This window comes from Oreochromis niloticus, linkage group LG3 (genome assembly GCF_001858045.2).
Source record: "Oreochromis niloticus isolate F11D_XX linkage group LG3, O_niloticus_UMD_NMBU, whole genome shotgun sequence".
Taxonomy (NCBI): domain Eukaryota; kingdom Metazoa; phylum Chordata; class Actinopteri; order Cichliformes; family Cichlidae; genus Oreochromis; species Oreochromis niloticus.
Window position 1 is genome coordinate 31,679,514 of NC_031967.2, and position 21,129 is coordinate 31,700,642.

A 21,129-nucleotide genomic window follows, 5' to 3' on the forward strand; every position below is an offset into this window, starting at 1 on the left:
TAGAACAAAGCAGTGTTAAAAGGTGTCTTCTTTCCCTTAAAGTGTGCATAACGAATACAGACAGAATGCTACTACACACATAACGTCCTGAGAGGAGAAAAGAAAAACTGATCAGGTCTGTTAAGGAGTTGGGTGGGGAATTTGGTTTAAACATTACACAAGATTTTAGGAAATACATGAATCATTGTTCTCAACAAAAACCACAAAGAGTGTGAATGTGTGCGTGAATGAGTGGATGACTGGATGTGTAAAGCGCTTTGGGGTCCTTAGGGACTAGTAAGGCGCTATACAAATAAAGGCCATTTACCATTTACATTTACATTCTTAGGTGAGGCCCTGATAACTGATAGCTGAACATATTTAGATATACCTGAAACAGTTGCAGATAACGATGGCTCTCCAACAGTTTGTGTGCTGTTTCACTGTGGTGATCATTTCCTTATGCAAAGGTAAGAAAAAAGTTTATTTTTCTTCAGATATTTTCTCATTACTGAGGTTATATCAGGGGTGAAAGAAGTATGAGACTAATTAGAGGAACAAATGTGACTATTCTAAATGAAATGTTTCACCTGGATACATGGAAATAGTCCATTTAGCATTAATGTCATTCAGAGTCATATCTATTATTAAAATGTAATCAAACAAAATCAGTCACTGGACTGCTTCATTTTCACAGTGACGCACACTAATTTATTTGATATCAACATTTTCTGCTCTATTCAGTCAGTTTCTCTCTTTTATAAATTGCAGATGTTTCATGTTCTCATGTTCGTTAGTTTACTTTGTCATGTCGGTTATTTTTTTGCAGTTCAGCGAGAGTAACTACATATTTCACATCTGATCATCCCTCAAACCTGTATTACAAAGAAACAACACCAATGAGTTTACATTAACTATCTTCTCTGTTTTCTTATTTCTCTGTTATCAGTATTGATATGATAAATAATGCATGTACTGTGATAACAAACATAAACAAAGAGTATAACATTATTAATTAGTCAATGAGAAAAATTGTGAGCTCAGAATTATTTTATAAGTTGCAGCATAGTGAGATCATTTTGTGAAATCAATCATTTGAATAAATAATTTCATCTATTCGCTTTCTCACAAATACAAATGATCACCTGGTTTAACATGTTTGTCTCTGTTTTTCTTTTCAGGTTGTCATTCAGAGCAGCCCGGTAAGCATCCAAAGACATTTTCACTATTCTTCAATTTTTGTGTTTTTGAGTTATTTCCTTCTCTCAGCTGCACAGTAATTGGAAAACACACAGAATAAACATGTCCTTATTTGGTTATGATGATGAGCTAAGGTATAAGATAAGATAAGATACGATAAGATAACCTTTATTAGTCCCACACGTTGGAAATTTGTTTTGTCACAGCAGAAAGTGGACAGTGCAAAGTTATATAGCAAAAATTAGAGAACACTGGAATACAATAAGAATAATATACTGTACACAACTGTACAGAATAGAATAAAATAAAATAAAATAAAATATACAATAGGATAAAAATAGAATACAAATGCTATATACAACTGAGTAAAAATACAACTTTGTCAGAGAAGAGTATTGTACTTAGTCTTATTGCACATGTGTGTGTTTGATCAGTTAAAGTCTTTGTTGTGGAGTCTGACAGCAGTGGGGAGGAAAGACCTGCGAAATCTCTCCGTCCCACACCGTGGGTGCCGCAGCCACTGAAGGAGCTGCTCAGTGCTGTCACAGTCTCCTGCATGGGGTGGGAGATGTTGTCCAACAGGGATGACAGCTTAGCCACCATTCTCCTGTCACTCACCACCTCCACTGGGTCCAGAGGGCATCCTAGAACAGAGCTGGCCCTTCGGATCAGCCTGTTCAGTCTCTTCCTGTCCCTGGCAGAGATGTTGCCACCCCAGCAGACCACACCATAAAAGATGGCCGAGGCCACCACAGAGTTAAAGAAGGTCTTCAGGAGTGGGCCCCCCACACCCCCATCAGCGAGGTCCAGAACTGACATTTTCTGCACGTACCAGCACGCGCACATGCACGCTCATCCGAAAAAGTGACACCTCCGGCCATCCCCCCCAACAAAAAGATGAATGTGAATTCATCTTTCTATAAGGCTTATCCTAACAACATGGATAAGCCTTATAGAAAGACACATTGTCTTAACAACAGTGCATTGTTGCCTGTTTCAGACTTTATGACGCCGTGTATCTCGAGAAATGGGGGAGATGGAGTCTTTCAGGATGGGGGGGGGGGGGGGGGCATAAAGGCTGATAAGAGCCAGCGAACTCTTTCCTTGGGGTTAAGCCTGACACCTACGAACATGTTCGTTATTTTGTGTATTTGACCGTCTAAATTTCAAATTGTTTAGACAAAATACGCATTGACTTTCGATGCCATCTTTAAAACATAGACGTGCAATAAATTATTTAATTTTGTTTGTCAACCGCTGTGTGCGTTTTGGTTTCAGTGTGAATTTGTACAAACAGGAATTAGTTTTGTAAATGCAGGATCAAATTTTTTTAATGGTGCTTTTTAGACACTGATCTGAAAGATAAATGTCTGTGTTAGAAGCAGCTTTGCTGGATTTGTTTTTAACTTGTTGAAACATAGTGTGAAACTTTTTTCTTAATTCAGTATTTTTACAGGTTTGAACTGTGTGGTCTTTCTGTCTTTCTGGAAAATGTAGGCCAACTTGTGAAAGGAGAGCGTGCACCGCGCTTCAGAACTGCCAGCTTTGCTCGTTTCATGCGTCCTCTGTTGATAAAACTGATTTTTTTTATGGATCTTAATGTTTAGAGACAATAGCGAAGGTACTGACCTGTGTGTCTCTTTAAACTGTAGATGTTTAATTCTAAGGCTACATATGATTTATGTCCCACTGAGTCTGCTTGGCATATGCTGTGTATAAAGGATCTGGGCGTAGAGGCGGCTTTCGCCTGATTAATTTATTACAATTTCAGTTTCTGGGAAGTTTTCAGTTTTCCCTCCTGTGTGTATGAACAGTATGGTTGGTGCAAGTTTTTTGTTTGTTTGTTTGTTTGTTTATTTGTGAAACTGAGCGTGGTTGTGGACAATTCCGACTGCACTGTTTGATTTGAGTTTATTGTTGGATCCCTTTCTTTAATTGTTAATTCTCTGGGAGCGGTGAAGACCCAGACTTACAAGTTTTGCCGTGCCCCAGTGGACAGTGCGAGGTTATCCTGCAGATCCCAGCATGAAAGCTGAAGGACCAGCCAGCCGATGGAAAGACCGGTTGATGCCTGGACGTGCGTTGGAGCCGATTTTGCTACCCGCACAGAGCGTTTTTAACAGTCGGGCGTTGCTTATGCAAAAGAGAAAAGCAACAATACAGCGTGTTTCTCTGCTCCAAGACATCCGCGGTTCTTTCACACGGTAAGCATGTCTGTTATAGCATGCGCTTCATAAATGTCTGTCTGTCAGCGCAAATTATTCAAACCGTGTTTAAAACGTGACTCATTTGTTGTCCAAACACATTTCCTCTTAATTCGCAAAATTACTGATTTAAAAATATATATTTTCAAGTTTTTAGCTGGATCTCAAACATATGACAGACTTTTGAGTATATTTATATAGCAAAATAAATCACAATGGTGTAACCATGTTAAATAAAAGATGCCGAAAGTGTGCACCAAAGCACTCTAATGCAAGCCTTTGAACTGTATGTTGATAAGTGCATGAAGCGTACCTCTAAAGCTGAAACGAGTCTGCATCCATAATTTGTGGATCTACTGATTTGTTTTAATGTGACACCTTTTTTGCCATAAACTGCAGATGATGAAATCCTCTTTATTTGATAAAGTGCCCTTAAACTATTGTTGCTCATACTTACTGAGTTCCTCGGCTACTTCTTTACTATGTCAGTAAACTTTTTGAACAAGAAAGGTATGATAGATTTAAAGGCAAAAAATTGGAATGAATTTTATGTGACTGTTCATATTAATTCCAACAAAGAGTAAAAATCCAAAAGCTGCAGCAATCCTTTGTATTAATGATCTGTGTGTGTGTGTGTGTGTGTGTGTGTGTGTGTGTGTGTGTGTGTGTGTGTGTGTGTGTGTGTGTGTGTGTTTGTGTGTGCGCTCACAGAAGGAAGGTCATGGCAGGAACTTTTTTTGAATGCATTTCCAATCCGCTTTTGTCTTTTTTACAAGACGTGTAGTTCATACATTGGAATAAATGTATTCTTTTCGATACTTTATAAATACGAAACTAAAGATTTTGAGTTCATGCACATTGTGAAACAAGAATCTAAATATTTGTGTCACAATGATTTCTTTAAAAACATGTTGTTTATGGGGATAATGTGACAAATCCTTTGTGGTCACAATTAATGATCAATGGTAATTGAAGAGGAAGCTTGAACCCTGGCTCTGGACATTTTCATGACAAGTGTCAGCGCAGACATTTGCTAACGAGAGAACATGTTTTTCATCATAAAGATTTTGATGTGAAGCATCAGCAGCACGTTAAAGTGTCACTTCAGTAATGCTGCTGGGAGAAAGAAGTGTTGACTCATGTTTTTAAATAGATGACTCAAAACACTAAACTCTAATTTCAGGGGTTTATTTTAAATTTAAAGAATATAACATGTGGTAAGACGATGAGTTTTACTTCTCACAGGTCGTGTTATGTGTATCTATTTATCATGTATGCTACTTTGCTCTGTGAACTGTAAAATGTTTCATTGTATTCATGAAATAAACCAGAATTTCACCGTCTGCATCTTTTACTGTTTTTCTGATTTTGTTCACCCCAAGTTTGACAAAACCTACAGACATCCAGAGTTAACTCACTAACAATGTGGAGCAATCTCACTGTATTTAGCTGCTTTTTCACTAAACACAATCAGCTGACTGAGAGAAATGCCTGTAGTCATCCACTTTGGTCATTGTGAATGTTGAAGGAGATTTGTTCCATAGACACCTTATACTAGTGTTTCCTGCACTTACATCAAACACTACTGTGTTCTATTTAAATCCAGATTCCTTTTATAGTTTGCAGTGAAATTTGTTAAACCACTGCTTAACGGGCCAAAAGTACAAGTCACTCTTTACTAACACAGTGTAGAAAAGTTTACTGCCAGATAACACAGCTAACAGCCTCACACACTCTTTAGATTTAAGTTTTATCTGTAATGGTTTAGTCTCTCACACCTGACCCTTTCCCCCCAGTATCACAACAGTATGACTCCCAACGTACGGCTCAATAAACAAACTAGGACTCCAAAGTCAGAACAGACAGAGACAGTTGGAAGATTAATGACTGTGTTTTTATGATGCATAGTAAACGACCCTGTCTTCTTCTTCTTCTCTGTGTTGCTGTTCTTGTGTGTGTGTGTGTGTGTGTGTATGCCTTAGAAGTCATATTATACATTAGCCATACTTACAAAAACCATTTTGAATTTCATTTAGAACTGAGACTGTAAGTTGTAGGCATTAATCTTTTGCTCAGCCAGGAGTATGTTTCCCCACTTTCACAACGCTAAGGCGTCAAATCCGCGACCCCCAACAGATGGTTTGTCACACGTGTGCGAGAAGGGCGAGCCACCCTTTACTTACACAGCCTCACACAGTATAGATTTTTAAAGTTCTTGTGTACAATGGTTTTGCCGCAGAAATAACTTCCACTTTTTGATAAAGATCACTCCACCTGCATATTTCTTAAGAAATGAAGCGTCTTTATTAAGCTCTTTTTTATAAATGTCTACACAATAATAGACACCGTGTGCTCTGTGACATTATAGTCTTCTACTTCTGCTTCCATCGGTTTGCATTTTAAACTCCCAGCCTTTCAGGTTGTTATGAATGACTTATATTTCTAACATTTTGTGATGTAAAGGCGAACCACACTTTTTTTCAGTCACCGACAAAATGGAAACTTTCAGTTTGAAGCCCTGCATTTCTCTGTACTTGGACGGGGAAGAGATCTGTATCCTGACGCCGGAAGTATGGGAGGGAGCAAGGGGTCCTCATCGTTGATCAGCGATACCCGGTCTCAGTCTACAGTAGCAGATACGATGCGCCTGACGCTCCGACGAAAGAAAACAAAAATAAGAGTGTGTACATGTACAGAAAGTGGGGATACGTCTTCAAATACAAGCTGGGTGAAGTTTGGCTCTATCAGCTGAATGAAGGAGAAAGGCTGATGTAATCAAGCAACCTTGTGAAGTTGACTTCGGGGGACTGGGCCATGCTGAAGCTGCTGATTGCGCTCACTATTGGAGAGACGGGCGAGGATTTTCCTATTCCTGAAGAGGAAGATGTTTCTCCTAAAAGACGACAGAGAGAGGAAGCTAATCTTCTTCCTCCTCCCCCTCCTTCTTCTCCTTCTGACTCGTCCAGCGATAGTGAAGAGGGAGATTCCCCTGCAGAAAAACTTCAGAGAGAGGAGAAAGAGAATCTTTCCAAAGAAGTGGACGAGGAAGAGAATCTTTCTCCTCTTTCCATCGATGATGAAGCAGGGGAAAAGTGAAGAGGAAGATTCCTATGCAGAAAAACTTCAGAGAGAGAATCTTTCCCCTTCCAAAGAAGAGAGCGAGGAAGAGGATCTTGTTCCTCCTCCTCCCCAGACTGGGGGTAGACGTTTCAAGGATGGCAAACTGGCCAAGACCAAAATAGTTTTGTCAACTGTCTGGTCGTCTGAAACCACACGGGAAGATGGAGACTGCGGGCCAGCCTGCGTTCAACCAATGAATCTCATGCGCCTGACATTTTGTCATGGAGAAATTCAACCCCGACTGCGGGTTATTTCACAGCATGATGGTCATACCCGCCAAAGAATCCTATCCTATCCAAAAGTTGTTTGCAATTTTACATTGAGAAACATTATCCTTAACATATTTAACCGGCATAAAGTACTATGACCATCACACTGTCATTTATAATTGTTTAAATAACTCGTGTATTAAGTCATTCCATCATACAGAAAATAAAAAAGCCGCGTGGTTCACTTTTACATCACAAAATGTTAGAAATATAAGTCATTCATAACAACCTGAAAGGCTGGGAGTTTAAAATGCAAACCGATGGAAGCAGAAGTAGAAGACTATAATGTCACAGAGCACACGGTGTCTATTATTGTGTAGACATTTATAAAAAAGAGCTTAATAAAGACGCTTCATTTCTTAAGAAATATGCAGGTGGAGTGATCTTTATCAAAAAGTGGAAGTTATTTCTGCGGCAAAACCATTGTACACAAGAACTTTAAAAATCTATACTGTGTGAGGCTGTGTAAGTAAAGGGTGGCTCGCCCTTCTCGCACACGTGTGACAAACCATCTGTTGGGGGGTCGCGGATTTGACGCCTTAGCGTTGTGAAAGTGGGGAAACATACTCCTGGCTGAGCAAAAGATTAATGCCTACAACTTACAGTCTCAGTTCTAAATGAAATTCAAAATGGTTTTTGTAAGTATGGCTAATGTATAATATGACTTCTAAGGCATACACACACACACACACACACACAAGAACAGCAACACAGAGAAGAAGAAGAAGACAGGGTCGTTTACTATGCATCATAAAAACACAGTCATTAATCTTCCAACTGTCTCTGTCTGTTCTGACTTTGGAGTCCTAGTTTGTTTATTGAGCCGTACGTTGGGAGTCATACTGTTGTGATACTGGGGGGAAAGGGTCAGGTGTGAGAGACTAAACCATTACAGATAAAACTTAAATCTAAAGAGTGTGTGAGGCTGTTAGCTGTGTTATCTGGCAGTAAACTTTTCTACACTGTGTTAGTAAAGAGTGACTTGTACTTTTGGCCCGTTAAGCAGTGGTTTAACAAATTTCACTGCAAACTATAAAAGGAATCTGGATTTAAATAGAACACAGTAGTGTTTGATGTAAGTGCAGGAAACACTAGTATAAGGTGTCTATGGAACAAATCTCCTTCAACATTCACAATGACCAAAGTGGATGACTACAGGCATTTCTCTCAGTCAGCTGATTGTGTTTAGTGAAAAAGCAGCTAAATACAGTGAGATTGCTCCACATTGTTAGTGAGTTAACTCTGGATGTCTGTAGGTTTTGTCAAACTTGGGGTGAACAAAATCAGAAAAACAGTAAAAGATGCAGACGGTGAAATTCTGGTTTATTTCATGAATACAATGAAACATTTTACAGTTCACAGAGCAAAGTAGCATACATGATAAATAGATACACATAACACGACCTGTGAGAAGTAAAACTCATCGTCTTACCACATGTTATATTCTTTAAATTTAAAATAAACCCCTGAAATTAGAGTTTAGTGTTTTGAGTCATCTATTTAAAAACATGAGTCAACACTTCTTTCTCCCAGCAGCATTACTGAAGTGACACTTTAACGTGCTGCTGATGCTTCACATCAAAATCTTTATGATGAAAAACATGTTCTCTCGTTAGCAAATGTCTGCGCTGTCACTTGTCATGAAAATGTCCAGAGCCAGGGTTCAAGCTTCCTCTTCAATTACCATTGATCATTAATTGTGACCACAAAGGATTTGTCACATTATCCCCATAAACAACATGTTTTTAAAGAAATCATTGTGACACAAATATTTAGATTCTTGTTTCACAATGTGCATGAACTCAAAATCTTTAGTTTCGTATTTATAAAGTATCGAAAAGAATACATTTATTCCAATGTATGAACTACACGTCTTGTAAAAAAGACAAAAGCGGATTGGAAATGCATTCAAAAAAAGTTCCTGCCATGACCTTCCTTCTGTGAGCGCACACACAAACACACACACACACACACACACACACACACACACACACAGATCATTAATACAAAGGATTGCTGCAGCTTTTGGATTTTTACTCTTTGTTGGAATTAATATGAACAGTCACATAAAATTCATTCCAATTTTTTGCCTTTAAATCTATCATACCTTTCTTGTTCAAAAAGTTTACTGACATAGTAAAGAAGTAGCCGGGGAACTCAGTAAGTATGAGCAACAATAGTTTAAGGGCACTTTATCAAATAAAGAGGATTTCATCATCTGCAGTTTATGGCAAAAAAGGTGCCACATTAAAACAAATCAGTAGATCCACAAATTATGGATGCAGACTCGTTTCAGCTTTAGAGGTACGCTTCATGCACTTATCAACATACAGTTCAAAGGCTTGCATTAGAGTGCATTGGTGCACACTTGGGCATCTTTTATTTAACATGGTTACACCATTGTGATTTATTTTGCTATATAAATATACTCAAAAGTCTGTCATATGTTTGAGATCCAGCTAAAAACTTGAAAATATATATTTTTAAATCAGTAATTTTGCGAATTAAGAGGAAATGTGTTTGGACAACAAATGAGTCACGTTTTAAACACGGTTTGAATAATTTGCGCTGACAGACAGACATTTATGAAGCGCATGCTATAACAGACATGCTTACCGTGTGAAAGAACCGCGGATGTCTTGGAGCAGAGAAACACGCTGTATTGTTGCTTTTCTCTTTTGCATAAGCAACGCCCGACTGTTAAAAACGCTCTGTGCGGGTAGCAAAATCGGCTCCAACGCACGTCCAGGCATCAACCGGTCTTTCCATCGGCTGGCTGGTCCTTCAGCTTTCATGCTGGGATCTGCAGGACAACCTCGCACTGTCCACTGGGGCACGGCAAAACTTGTAAGTCCTAGTCTGGGTCTTCACCGCTCCCAGAGAATTAACAATTAAAGAAAGGGATCCAACAATAAACTCAAATCAAACAGTGCAGTCGGAATTGTCCACAACCACGCTCAGTTTCACAAATAAACAAACAAACAAACAAACAAACAAAAAACTTGCACCAACCATACTGTTCATACACACAGGAGGGAAAACTGAAAACTTCCCAGAAACTGAAATTGTAATAAATTAATCAGGCGAAAGCCGCCTCTACGCCCAGATCCTTTATACACAGCATATGCCAAGCAGACTCAGTGGGACATAAATCATATGTAGCCTTAGAATTAAACATCTACAGTTTAAAGAGACACACAGGTCAGTACCTTCGCTATTGTCTCTAAACATTAAGATCCATAAAAAAAATCAGTTTTATCAACAGAGGACGCATGAAACGAGCAAAGCTGGCAGTTCTGAAGCGCGGTGCACGCTCTCGTTTCACAAGTTGGCCTACATTTTCCAGAAAGACCACACAGTTCAAACCTGTAAAAATACTGAATTAAGAAAAAAGTTTCACACTATGTTTCAACAAGTTAAAAACAAATCCAGCAAAGCTGCTTCTAACACAGACATTTATCTTTCAGATCAGTGTCTAAAAAGCACCATTAAAAAAATTTGATCCTGCATTTACAAAAGTAATTCCTGTTTGTACAAATTCACACTGAAAACCAAAACGCACACAGCAGTTGACAAACAAAATTAAATAATTTATTGCACGTCTATGTTTTAAAGATGGCATCGAAAGTCAATGCGTATTTTGTCTAAACAATTTGAAATTTAGACGGTCAAATACACAAAATAACGAACATGTTCGTAGGTGTCAGGCTTAACCCCAAGGAAAGAGTTCGCTGGCTCTTATCAGCCTTTATGGCTCCGCCCGCCCCCATCCTGAAAGACTCCATCTCCCCCATTTCTCGAGATACACGGCGTCATAAAGTCTGAAACAGGCAACAATGCACTGTTGTTAAGACAATGTGACAATGTAAAGGCCTTGCAGCACAGACCTGGGGGTATGTGTTGGGAAGCCGCAAATTCGACTTAACTAAATCTGCTTGTAAAACACGCGCAATTTGCCGTTTCAGGGCGCCTGTCTAAAAACAAAGTCTTTCTATAAGGCTTATCCATGTTGTTAGGATAAAACAAAAAGATGAATTCACACTGAAATATCACTTTATAATTAATCTAGGTGTCACTTTTTCGGATGAGTAAACGCGCGTGCATGAGCGTGCATGTGCGTGTACTCATACGTGCAGAAAGTGTCAGTTCTGGAGGTCGTTGATGGGGCTGTGGGGGGCATACTCCCCACCCCACCCCTCCTCCCCCACAAGGGTGTCAGTTATATTCTTCTAAGAAAGTTCACGAGACCTGGAAACCGTTGGTAATGAGAGTACTTGGAGCGTGCAACTACCCCCAAAGGGCAAAGGGCTGCAGTCATGGCTTGTGTTGTACAGCTCTCTCCGAGCACTTTTATGTGATCTATTAATCAATATGGCTTCTTGAAATGTTTTTTTTCCACGTCAACTTTGACCTTGGGTGCTAAAGTGAGATTTGAACTAGAGCAATAAAGTTTTTACTGATTTTCACATTCAGTGTTACGTTCACTTTGACCTTAATCCGATTTAAATCAGCTCGAGATGTTATTGATATTTACCATCACGCAAAATTTGAAAAATGATTAACTGATCAATGATTAAGCCTGTCATGCATGAATTATGACAACCTCAATTTGGATTTTTTTTCTGAAGTATTTTTATTCATCTTTAGGCATAAAAAATGAATAAAAATACTTAAGAAGAAAATCCTGATTGAGGTTGTCATAATTCATGCATGACAGGGCTAAATAACAATAATTACAATGAAACATGTCATATATCTATAGTAACATTAAACAACTAGTGGGTGGCAAGGTATGGAGTGACACATCAGTGTCCAATGTAGTGGTTTATGTGCAAGTATACCATCAACACTGACACAAATACAAGAAAGCAGCTGTGCACTGTAGTGACCACTATGCGTGAAAGGGTTAAATATTAACTGTGCCTGTCTCCCTCCATAAGTTGGTTCTTGTGCAGTATGTAACCTGTGACAGGTTAAACTGTTCATGTGAGGTAAGTCGGTAAGAGCTTATCTCCAAACCATAAAGAGCAGAGTAGTTTGGACTTTGTGACTAAGTGAAGTTTGCGATATTAATACTTTTATTTGTTGTGCCAGTTTTCATTAAAACTGTTCATGTGTGTCTGCTTTGAGTCCTTTGAAAAACAAAATGAATCCAAGTTATAGAACAAAGCAGTGTTAAAAGGTGTCTTCTTTCCCTTAAAGTGTGCATAACGAATACAGACAGAATGCTACTAAACACATAACGTCCTGAGAGGAGAAAAGAAAAACTGATCAGGTCTGTTAAGGAGTTGGGTGGGGAATTTGGTTTAAACATTACACAAGATTTTAGGAAATACATGAATCATTGTTCTCAACAAAAACCACAAAGACCAACAAGTCTGACTAGATATTTTGATGAAGCCCTGATAACTTATAGAAGTGGGCGGAGCTGAACATATTATTTAGATAAACCTGAAACAGTTGCAGATAACGATGGCTCTCCAACAGTGTGTGTGCTGTTTCACTGTGGTGATCATTTCCTTATGCAAAGGTAAGAAAAAAGTTTATTCTTCTTCAGATATTTTCTCATTACTGAGGTTATATCAGGGGTGAAAGAAGTATGAGACTAATTAGAGGTACAAATGTGACTATTCTAAATGAAATGTTTCACCTGGATACATGGAAATAGTCCATTTAGCATTAATGTCATTCAGAGTCATATCTATTATTAAAATGTAATCAAAGAAAGTCAGTCAGTCACTGGACTGCTTCATTTTCACAGTGACGCACACTAATTTATTTGATATCAACATTTTCTGCTCTATTCAGTCAGTTTCTCTCTTTTATAAAGTGCAGATGTTTCATGTTCTCATGTTCGTTAGTTTACTTTGTCATGTCGGTTATTGTTTTTTGCAGTTCAGCGAGAGTAACTGCATATGTCACAGGTTACTGTGATATATACAGTTACTGATGTTATACATGTTAGACACATTTTTATGATCTGGCTTTTAACTCACATTGACCTAAACAGTTTGGTTTTAACAGCCTTGTTGTTGTTGTTGTTTTAGTTGTTTTTATTGACGTATTTTAGTTATTTATTTGTTTTTCTATATTTTATTGCATCATTGTTGTGCGTTTTATTTATTTTAGTGGCATTTACATTGTTAAGCATTTTGTCAGCATAGACTGTTTGGAAATGTGCTATATAAATAAACTTGACCTTATCCTGATTTTTGATTATTTATGTTTTTTTGAGTAAATTGTGAGAACATTTGTGAATTATTTTATCAGGAACACTCAGGTCAAAGTTTCATGTCAAAATTAACAACAGAGGTGACTGAGTTGCCGTTTGACTTGGCAAAGATACAAATGAAAGAATTACTGGTAGGTTAATGTTTAAAGGTTTTAAAAACAATCAATATTACAACGTTCTGTTTATTATGTGCTTGATTCTTGAAGAAAGAACAAATTACTGCCTACTTTTACTTTTTTTCTCTCACAAATTGATGTCATCACCTGCATTGAGCTCATATAAAGAAAATAAATATGTCTTCACTGGTTGTGCTGAATTCAGTAAGACCTTACAATAACCACATTTATTAAAGTATAAATTTTTTATTAAATGTTAAACAGTTCATTTCATTAACTGCTTAATAATTTGGGGTTCATAAGTTTGGTTTACAATGTCAAATTAAACCTGTACATGATTCTTAAAGTGCATTAAATTATACCTATAAGAGGTCCCGCCCTCCATCAGAGGATATTTTGCATGTGACACTGAAGCAGAGCTCTGTTTGAATGCTTGAGACTGAAGAAGTCGTCCTCAGTGTGATCAGCTGATCATTAAAAACAAACAACACCGAAGAGTTTACATTAACTATCTTCTCTGTTTTCTTATTTCTCTGTTATCAGTGTTGATATGATAACTAATGCATGTACTGCAATAACAAACATAAACAAAGAGTATAACATTATTAATTAGTCGGTGAGAACAACTGGTAGCTCAGAATTATTTTATAAGTTGCAGCGTAGTGAGATCATTTTGTGAAATCAGTAATTTAAATAAATAATTTCATCTATTCGCTTTCTCACAATTGCAAATGATCACCTGGTTTAAAATGTTTGTCTCTGTTTTTCTTTTCAGGTTGTCATTCAGAGCAGCCCGGTAAGCATCCAAAGACATTTTCACTATTCTTCAAGTTTTGAGTTTTTTCCTTCTGTCAGCTGCACAGTAATTGGAAAATATACAGAGTAATATCCACATTTGCTTCAGTGACAAAGACTCAGTGTGCTGTGTTTTGCTGTTTCTTTAAACTATACTAAATTATTTTGTGCTGTAAAATGACAGTTTCTATTGTTTCATTTTCTATTGTCCTGATACAGAGGACCCCTCTGTTTCAGGACAATGCAAATTTACATTTCCATATTAATAAAATGGACGACCAGTCCAGTATATAATGTGTAAACAGCACTGTTCAGACTTGCAGTTGGTTTCAGTTTATAAATGTTATAAACGTCCACATGAATGCTGGCACTCACGATTTCCCCGAAGAGCGTTGTATAGCTCAATGTTATTAGTCAACTCTGAGTGGTTTTACTCACTGTTTAACTGTCGTCCCTTTGTTTACTCAGCATGTGGCAGCAGGGCTGTGAAGAGCAGCAGCATCACAGGAGGTCAGGATGCAACACCAGGAAGTTGGCCCTGGTACGCTGAAGTAAACTCTCTTTTTGGAGGGTCTCTAATCACCGACCAGTGGGTGCTGACAACTGCATCCATCACACTATTGTGAGTCACTGCTGCAAGTTTACACTTTTGTAGAATATAAACCTGAATTGAATTTACATTCCTCTCTCATTCTTAAACCTCTTCACCCATTAAAATATAAAAACTTAAAGTTACGCTTTTAAAATGTAAAATAAATGCATAAAACTTAACAGTCAGTTTGAAGATTCAGACATTTTATTGTGCAAATCACCAAAACTATTTCCACTAAACTGTTCTTTATTCTTCCATTTCAATCTAATAAAATAAATAGAAACAATTTAAAAGAAAATTAAAAACAGAAAAATAATATTCTTGCACACACGTTTCCACAGATCTTAAACCAGACATGGAGGTTACTTCTGAGACTGGTAGAACTTCATTTTTCATTGAGCCTATTGTTTGCTTGGTTGTTACTTCTTCAGACCTCTGTTTGAATTTTGAGCACTTATTTTTTTTTCTGTTAGATTGCAGTGTAATATTTTGATTTATGGTTTATATTTCTTTAAACTTTTATGTTGTGCAAAAGTCTTGAGCGACCCATATATTTACCAATATAAAGTTTTTCTTTTTTTAAGTGCTTTGTGGGCTTCATGAAGGTTTTTTTCAAGTTGTTCTTTGGACATTGGATGCTTTGAAATTATTTTCAGTCCAGTCCTTGTACCTGAAAGGGGAATGTTTTTTTAAGCACTTGGAACTCTCGCTTAAATATTCTGTAATTTATACAAAGACTATTTTTAAACATATTGGAATTCCAGTTTTGCCTCATATATCCTCATCTCGATTACTGCTTTATATACTTGTCATTCACAACTTCGATATGTTCCCATAAATAAGAAAAGCCTGTTTAATTAAATTAAATTTGCTTTAACATCACTACCCACCACACCTTTATGATTTTCTAATAAACTAAACATGAGAAATGATAAGTTATTCCTATTTCCATTCAGTAACATACACCAGAAGCCAATCATCCTACATTCAACTGTTGTCATCAACTTGAATCTAACCAAATCTCCATGTACAGCCCAGTTTGCCGCATTTTTATTTAACTTATGAAGCTTCTTCAAAAATTTAACATGGAAAGCGTCATGAAGTCTATTCATGGACCCACACCTCTGACCCGTACAACAATATACAGTTTGTAGGACCATCAGGTCAAACAACTGTACCTGAGTCTCAACAGATAGTCCAGATCTCTAGCTTTAGTTAACAAACTATAGAGTTTTTTCTAAGCCTGTCCTACTTGTTTATTAGCCTTTTTTATGTGATTATTGTAATTAAATGTAACACCAAGATAAACATAATCATCCATGTGTGTGTGTGTGTGTCTGTCTGTGTGTCTGTCTGTGTGTGTGTGTGTGTGTGTGTGTGTGTGTGTGTGTGTGTGTGTGTGTGTGTAGTGATTTCAGTAGCATAGAGGTGTATCTGGGCCGCCACAATGAAGTAAATAGGACAGTGGTCAACTTCACCTGCCATCCTGAATTCAACTCGTCGACTCGTGAGAACGACATTTGCCTTCTGAAGCTGTCGGCTCCTGTGAATTTCACAGACTACATACAGCCGATCTGCTTAGCCTCAGAAAACAGCACGTTCGACAATGAGACCAGCAGCTGGGTCATCGGTTTTGGTGACGATGGTAAGTTATAAAATATTTAATTGCTTTTACACATTTGTGCTTAGAAAGGCCTGACCTTTGAATTCCCTCCAATTAGGTAACGATTCACTCGCCAACACCCTGCAGGAGGTAAGAATAAAAATAGTGGAAAACTTTAAGTGCAAATTCATCTATGAAGACTACTTTAGGATCGCCGTTGTGACAGAGAGTGAGATCTGTGCTGGCTTCGAGGCTGGAGGCATTGATCCATGTCAGGTAAACACATCTTCTTGTTTATTTGTCATGTAATCTGTTGTTGACTGTCACAGTCATAATCTATTATTTTTTATTTTGGTTTATTGTTTTGCTGTAGTTGTCCATAAAAATGTATATTAATCATTATTATTAGTTATTTTTATAGCTAATTAATTTCCCATCATGAAACAACGTCCTTTAATAATTTTGTGAAAAAATTTTTTTTATGGTTTAATGGTTTTCTTTATTTGTACTATTTTCTACATTGTAGATAGATACTGAAGACATCAAATATAGGAAGCAAGATAAATGGAAAATATGTAGCAAAGAAAGAAATGATAAATAACTCTAAATATGTTTTATATTTTAGATTCCTCAAAGTAGCCACCCTTTGCTTTGTTGACAGCGCTCCAAACCATTGGCCTTCTTTCAATAAGCTTCCTGATGTAGTCACCTGACATGGTTTTCACTTCACAGGTGTGCCATGTCAGGGTTCATTTGTGGAATTTCTTGCCTTCTTAATGAGGTTGGAACCATCAGTTGTGTTGTGCAGAAGTCAGTTTGGTAAACAGCTGATAGTCCTATTTGACAACTGTTAGAATTCATATTATGGGGAGAAGCAATCAGCAAAACTTTTTTTTTTTTTTTTTTTTTTTTACAAAAACGTAAAGAGAAATGACAGTCCATCATTACTTTAAGAACTGAAGGTCAGTCAGTCCGGAAAATTGCTTCATCCGAGTCACCAGCCTCAGAAATCGCAAGTTACAGCACCTCACATTAGAGCCCAGATAAATGCCACTCAGAGTTCCAGTAGCAAACATATCTCTGCATCAGCTGTTCAGAAGAGACTGTGCAAATCAGGTCTTTATGGTCAAATAGCTGCTCAGAAACCACTACTAAGTGAAAGCAACAAGCAGAAGTGATTTGTTTGGGCAAAGAAACACAAGGAATGGACATCAAACCAGAAATTTGTGCTTTGGTCTGATGAGTCTAAATTTTAGATCTTTGGTTCCACCCGTCGTGTCTTTGTCCGATGCAGAAAAGGTGAACAGATGGATGGATGGATGTTTCCCACCATGAAGCATGGAGGAGGAGGTGTGATGGTGTGGGGGTGAGACTGTTGGGGATTTATGCAAAACTGAATGAATGCTGAACCAGCATAGCTACCACAGCATCCTGCAGCGACATGCCATCCCATCCGGTTTGCGTTTTGTTGGACCATCATTTATTGTTCAACAGGACAATGACCCCAAACACACCTCCCAGTTATGTAAGGGCTATATGAACAAGAAGGAGAGTGATGGAGTGCTGCACCAGATGGCCTGGCCTCCACAGTCACCTGACCTAAAATCCAATGATGGTTTGGGATGAGATGGACCGCAGAGTGAAGACAAAAGAGCCAACAAGTCCTCAGCATCTCTGGGAACTCCTCCAAGACTGTTGGAAAAGTGGCTAATCAAAGCAAAGGGTGGCTATTTTGAAGAATCGAAAATATAAAACCTGTTGTAAGTTATTTCACACTTTTTTGTTTACTACATAATTCCATATGTGTTCATTCATAGTTTGGATGCCTTCAGTGAGAATCTACAATGTAAATAGTCATGAAAATAAAGAAAAACCACTAAATCAGAAGCTTTGTGCAAACTTTTAACTGGTAGAGTGTCTGTGTGTATAAAAACAATGTAGTGGTTAACAAACTCCCTTAACACTCTCCCTAACAAGATCAAGATCATGATGAGGGAATACATCCACTGGGGATTGTGTCAGGAAGGGGATCTGGTCTCTCCCACACCGTTCTTATTAATAAAGTGCTTGATAAGCCTGAACGTTATGACTAACAGCTGGATTTTCCCTTTTTGCAGCTAGTCAAACAGCAAACAGCCACCTACTGCTAAAGAGACAGACAGTGAAAGCTGACAGTATATCCTCGGTTTCTTAAGTCACCCTCATTGTTGCAGCCAGGAGCTACCAAAAGTGATTCTCTTCATTTAGTTTTAGTCTCGTTGTTTTCCTCTGAGTTATCGATTCTGTCACTGTTAGCTAACATAAACTAATGTAAGTCCATTATCTGCAACCAACCAACAACCCACGTGACATTATGTTCTATAACAGAAGATGGCGCCGTTTTTAAAACTTTAACTTCAAGCACTTATTTCTTAAATCCAGCTTCACAGACAGAGTTAATTCTATGTCTGGCTCAACTTGTGTAAATTAACCTTTATATTTGTAGTGTTTCATGTCCCCTTTAAGAGATATTAATCTGTCTCAATAATGTTTATTGATTTCTTTCCACAGTTTGACATAGGGGGACCGCTCATGACCAAAAAAGAGTCAGTCTGGGTCCAGAATGGACTTCTCGGTTATACCTTATGTGGTATTTTGGGAAGACCTTCAGTGTTCACTCGTGTATCCCAGTACCACAAATGGATCAGCGACACAGTCACAGGGACTCCACCAGGCTTTGTTCCTGTCACCAACCCAGGCAGTTCAACATCACCAACCACTAAACTCACCACTCTCCCTACAACTTCCCACAAAATGTAACAACATGTTTGACAGTGATGAAAACCTGATCCACTTCACTCATTTCTCTTCAGTCTGCATTCTTGTTGTTTTACTGCACATATTTGCTGGAGCTGGTTCTGTATTTGCACAGAAACATGAAAAATGTTGAACAATTTTTCACTGTTTTTTGCTTTCATGAGATTTTTAATTTTAAGGTAATTTACACTTTTACTCCACACTGTATAAAGTAAAAAAAAAAAGAAATAAAAACTGTAACAAAACAGACAATGCCCTGGTAATTTACGGCTGGGGCATTTTCAGTATTTATGGGGTTTTTTTTAAGAAGTTCACAGGAATTTTCCATAAAATGGAAAATTCTGTAAATTTACATTATAATTTCTGTATAATTAACATACATTTCTGTTAATACTAAAATGGAAAATTTTGTTTTTATTACAGGCATTTACTTGCACCATAACTTAAATGTTCTTTTTCATGTCTTTGAGCATACATTTCTATAAAATTACAACTCAATACACCATTTACCCCAAAATTCTTAAATGTAAACTTCTAAAATTAACCTGTGCTTAGTACACAACAGCTGTACTTTAAAAGACTGTTACATTTAATGTCCTTTTATCCTTTTATTCACTTTAACCAAAACATTGAAATAAAATATGATAGCATCCATCTTTAGATTAATGTCTCACATTAAAAAAATGACTAAACAGCTAACATACAAAATAACAGATAAACAAAATAACTCACAATCTTTCCCATTTGAGCATTTTTATTTTTCTGAAATCAATTTGTCCTCATGTAAATGTCTTCATATACATGCATTCATGTGGCATCAAAGATTATCCTTCACACAGGACACCTGACATACATTTCATTAGTATCTTCATGCTAAAATCAATGCTGTGGTTGTTTTGCCTCAGCCAAATACTTAAGTTGCAATTTACATCCATGTCTCACGATATAGTATACAGTGGCTTGCAAAAGTATTCGGCCCCCTGAAACTTTTCCACATTTTGTCACATTACAGCCACAAACATGAATCAATTTTATTGGAATTCCATGTGAAAGACCAATACAAAGTGGTGTACACGTGAGAAGTGGAACGAAAATCATACATGATTCCAAACATTTTTTACAAATAAATAACTGAAAAGTTGGGTGTGCGTAATTATTCAGCCCCCTTTTTTTTTTTTGTTCAGTAAGCAGCATGACCTGTGTATACACAAATAATCTTTATTAAATGGGATAACATTGGTGTTTCAGACATGTAGCAACTGGTAAGTTTAAATATATAAGGCTTGTTAGACACTATGAAACACATCGTACAGATTTCTGGATGTTAAACTAACATTTTCATTGTGAATATTAATCATAAGGGTAAAACGGCAGTCAAGTGTCCTGCTGTCTCAGAGCCGTGTACCAGAAGGGTGATCAGCATTTGCAGGGTATCTTTACGTTATCTGGATAAATGGTCACACGAAGCTTGGTTATCATTGGTTGAACAGATGTTCTAGCATCGGCATTTCCAGCAGTGTGAAAACAACTCAGCAACAGATCAGAACCAAGTAGAAAAACATTAAAACATTTTCTAAATCACTAAATAAATATACGTGACAATGCTATGCACTGTTTGTGCTTCATTCTGTGGTTTTAGTACAGCAGGCTTGACGCGCTGCTCATATATAATCTATATTGCTGTAAATAAAAATGTGGTGCTTCCAGCTGATTTTAAACTAAAACCAGGGCTGGACTGGGACAAAAAAAATCGACCCATGCGGCCAAACATGATCACTCATACATATATATTATGAATACACACATTATGTATGTATTTGATTTTGTTTGATAGATATTGAAACGGGTTTTAATCAGTTTGGTACAGTTGTTAGGTTATTTCTTAGTTGCACTGCAGCAACAATAGTTAGAAGCTACACTGTTAGCAGTGGCTCATGGTCAAAGTAGCCATTCATTTTTACCTGATTGCTTGAATGTCTTCTGTTAGGTTTTGTATTGTGATTGTCATTTATGCTTACAAATATCTACCCATATATGCTTAGAGGTGTATAATCGATTGTGTAGTGATAGGATGTGTGAGCTTTAGTAGGCTGTAAAAGGCTTTGTGTGCATTCCAGAGCTCTCTGACTTTCACACCCACATTCTAGGAGCATGGGAGAGGTCGTACCTTGTCTTATTGTTTTATGGTAGGATAAACGTGTTGTAGTCTAAGTGCCTTTTGTT

The 21,129-nt window shown here is 37.5% G+C and overlaps 1 protein-coding gene across 4 annotated transcripts in view; it reads left to right on the plus strand.

Annotated features, from left to right (window-relative positions):
* The window catches only part of LOC102083100 (testisin), a 90,522-nt gene that overhangs the window by 43,374 nt on the left and 26,019 nt on the right, over positions 1-21,129 (plus strand). Inside the window, exons 1-6 of one of the 4 annotated variants that reach the window (XM_019353315.2) lie at positions 356-449; positions 1,161-1,181; positions 14,384-14,537; positions 15,917-16,152; positions 16,229-16,386; positions 18,661-19,925. In XM_019353315.2, coding sequence (XP_019208860.1) covers positions 392-449; positions 1,161-1,181; positions 14,384-14,537; positions 15,917-16,152; positions 16,229-16,386; positions 18,661-18,909 — 876 coding nt within the window. In that variant the 5' untranslated portion in view covers positions 356-391 and the 3' untranslated portion in view covers positions 18,910-19,925. Of the gene's footprint in view, positions 1-355; positions 450-1,160; positions 1,182-12,195; positions 12,303-13,895; positions 13,917-14,383; positions 14,538-15,916; positions 16,153-16,228; positions 16,387-18,660; positions 19,926-21,129 lie in introns of those variants that run through there. The other 3 variants (XM_019353314.2, XR_003217534.1, XM_025904430.1) reach the window with 3 other exon arrangements.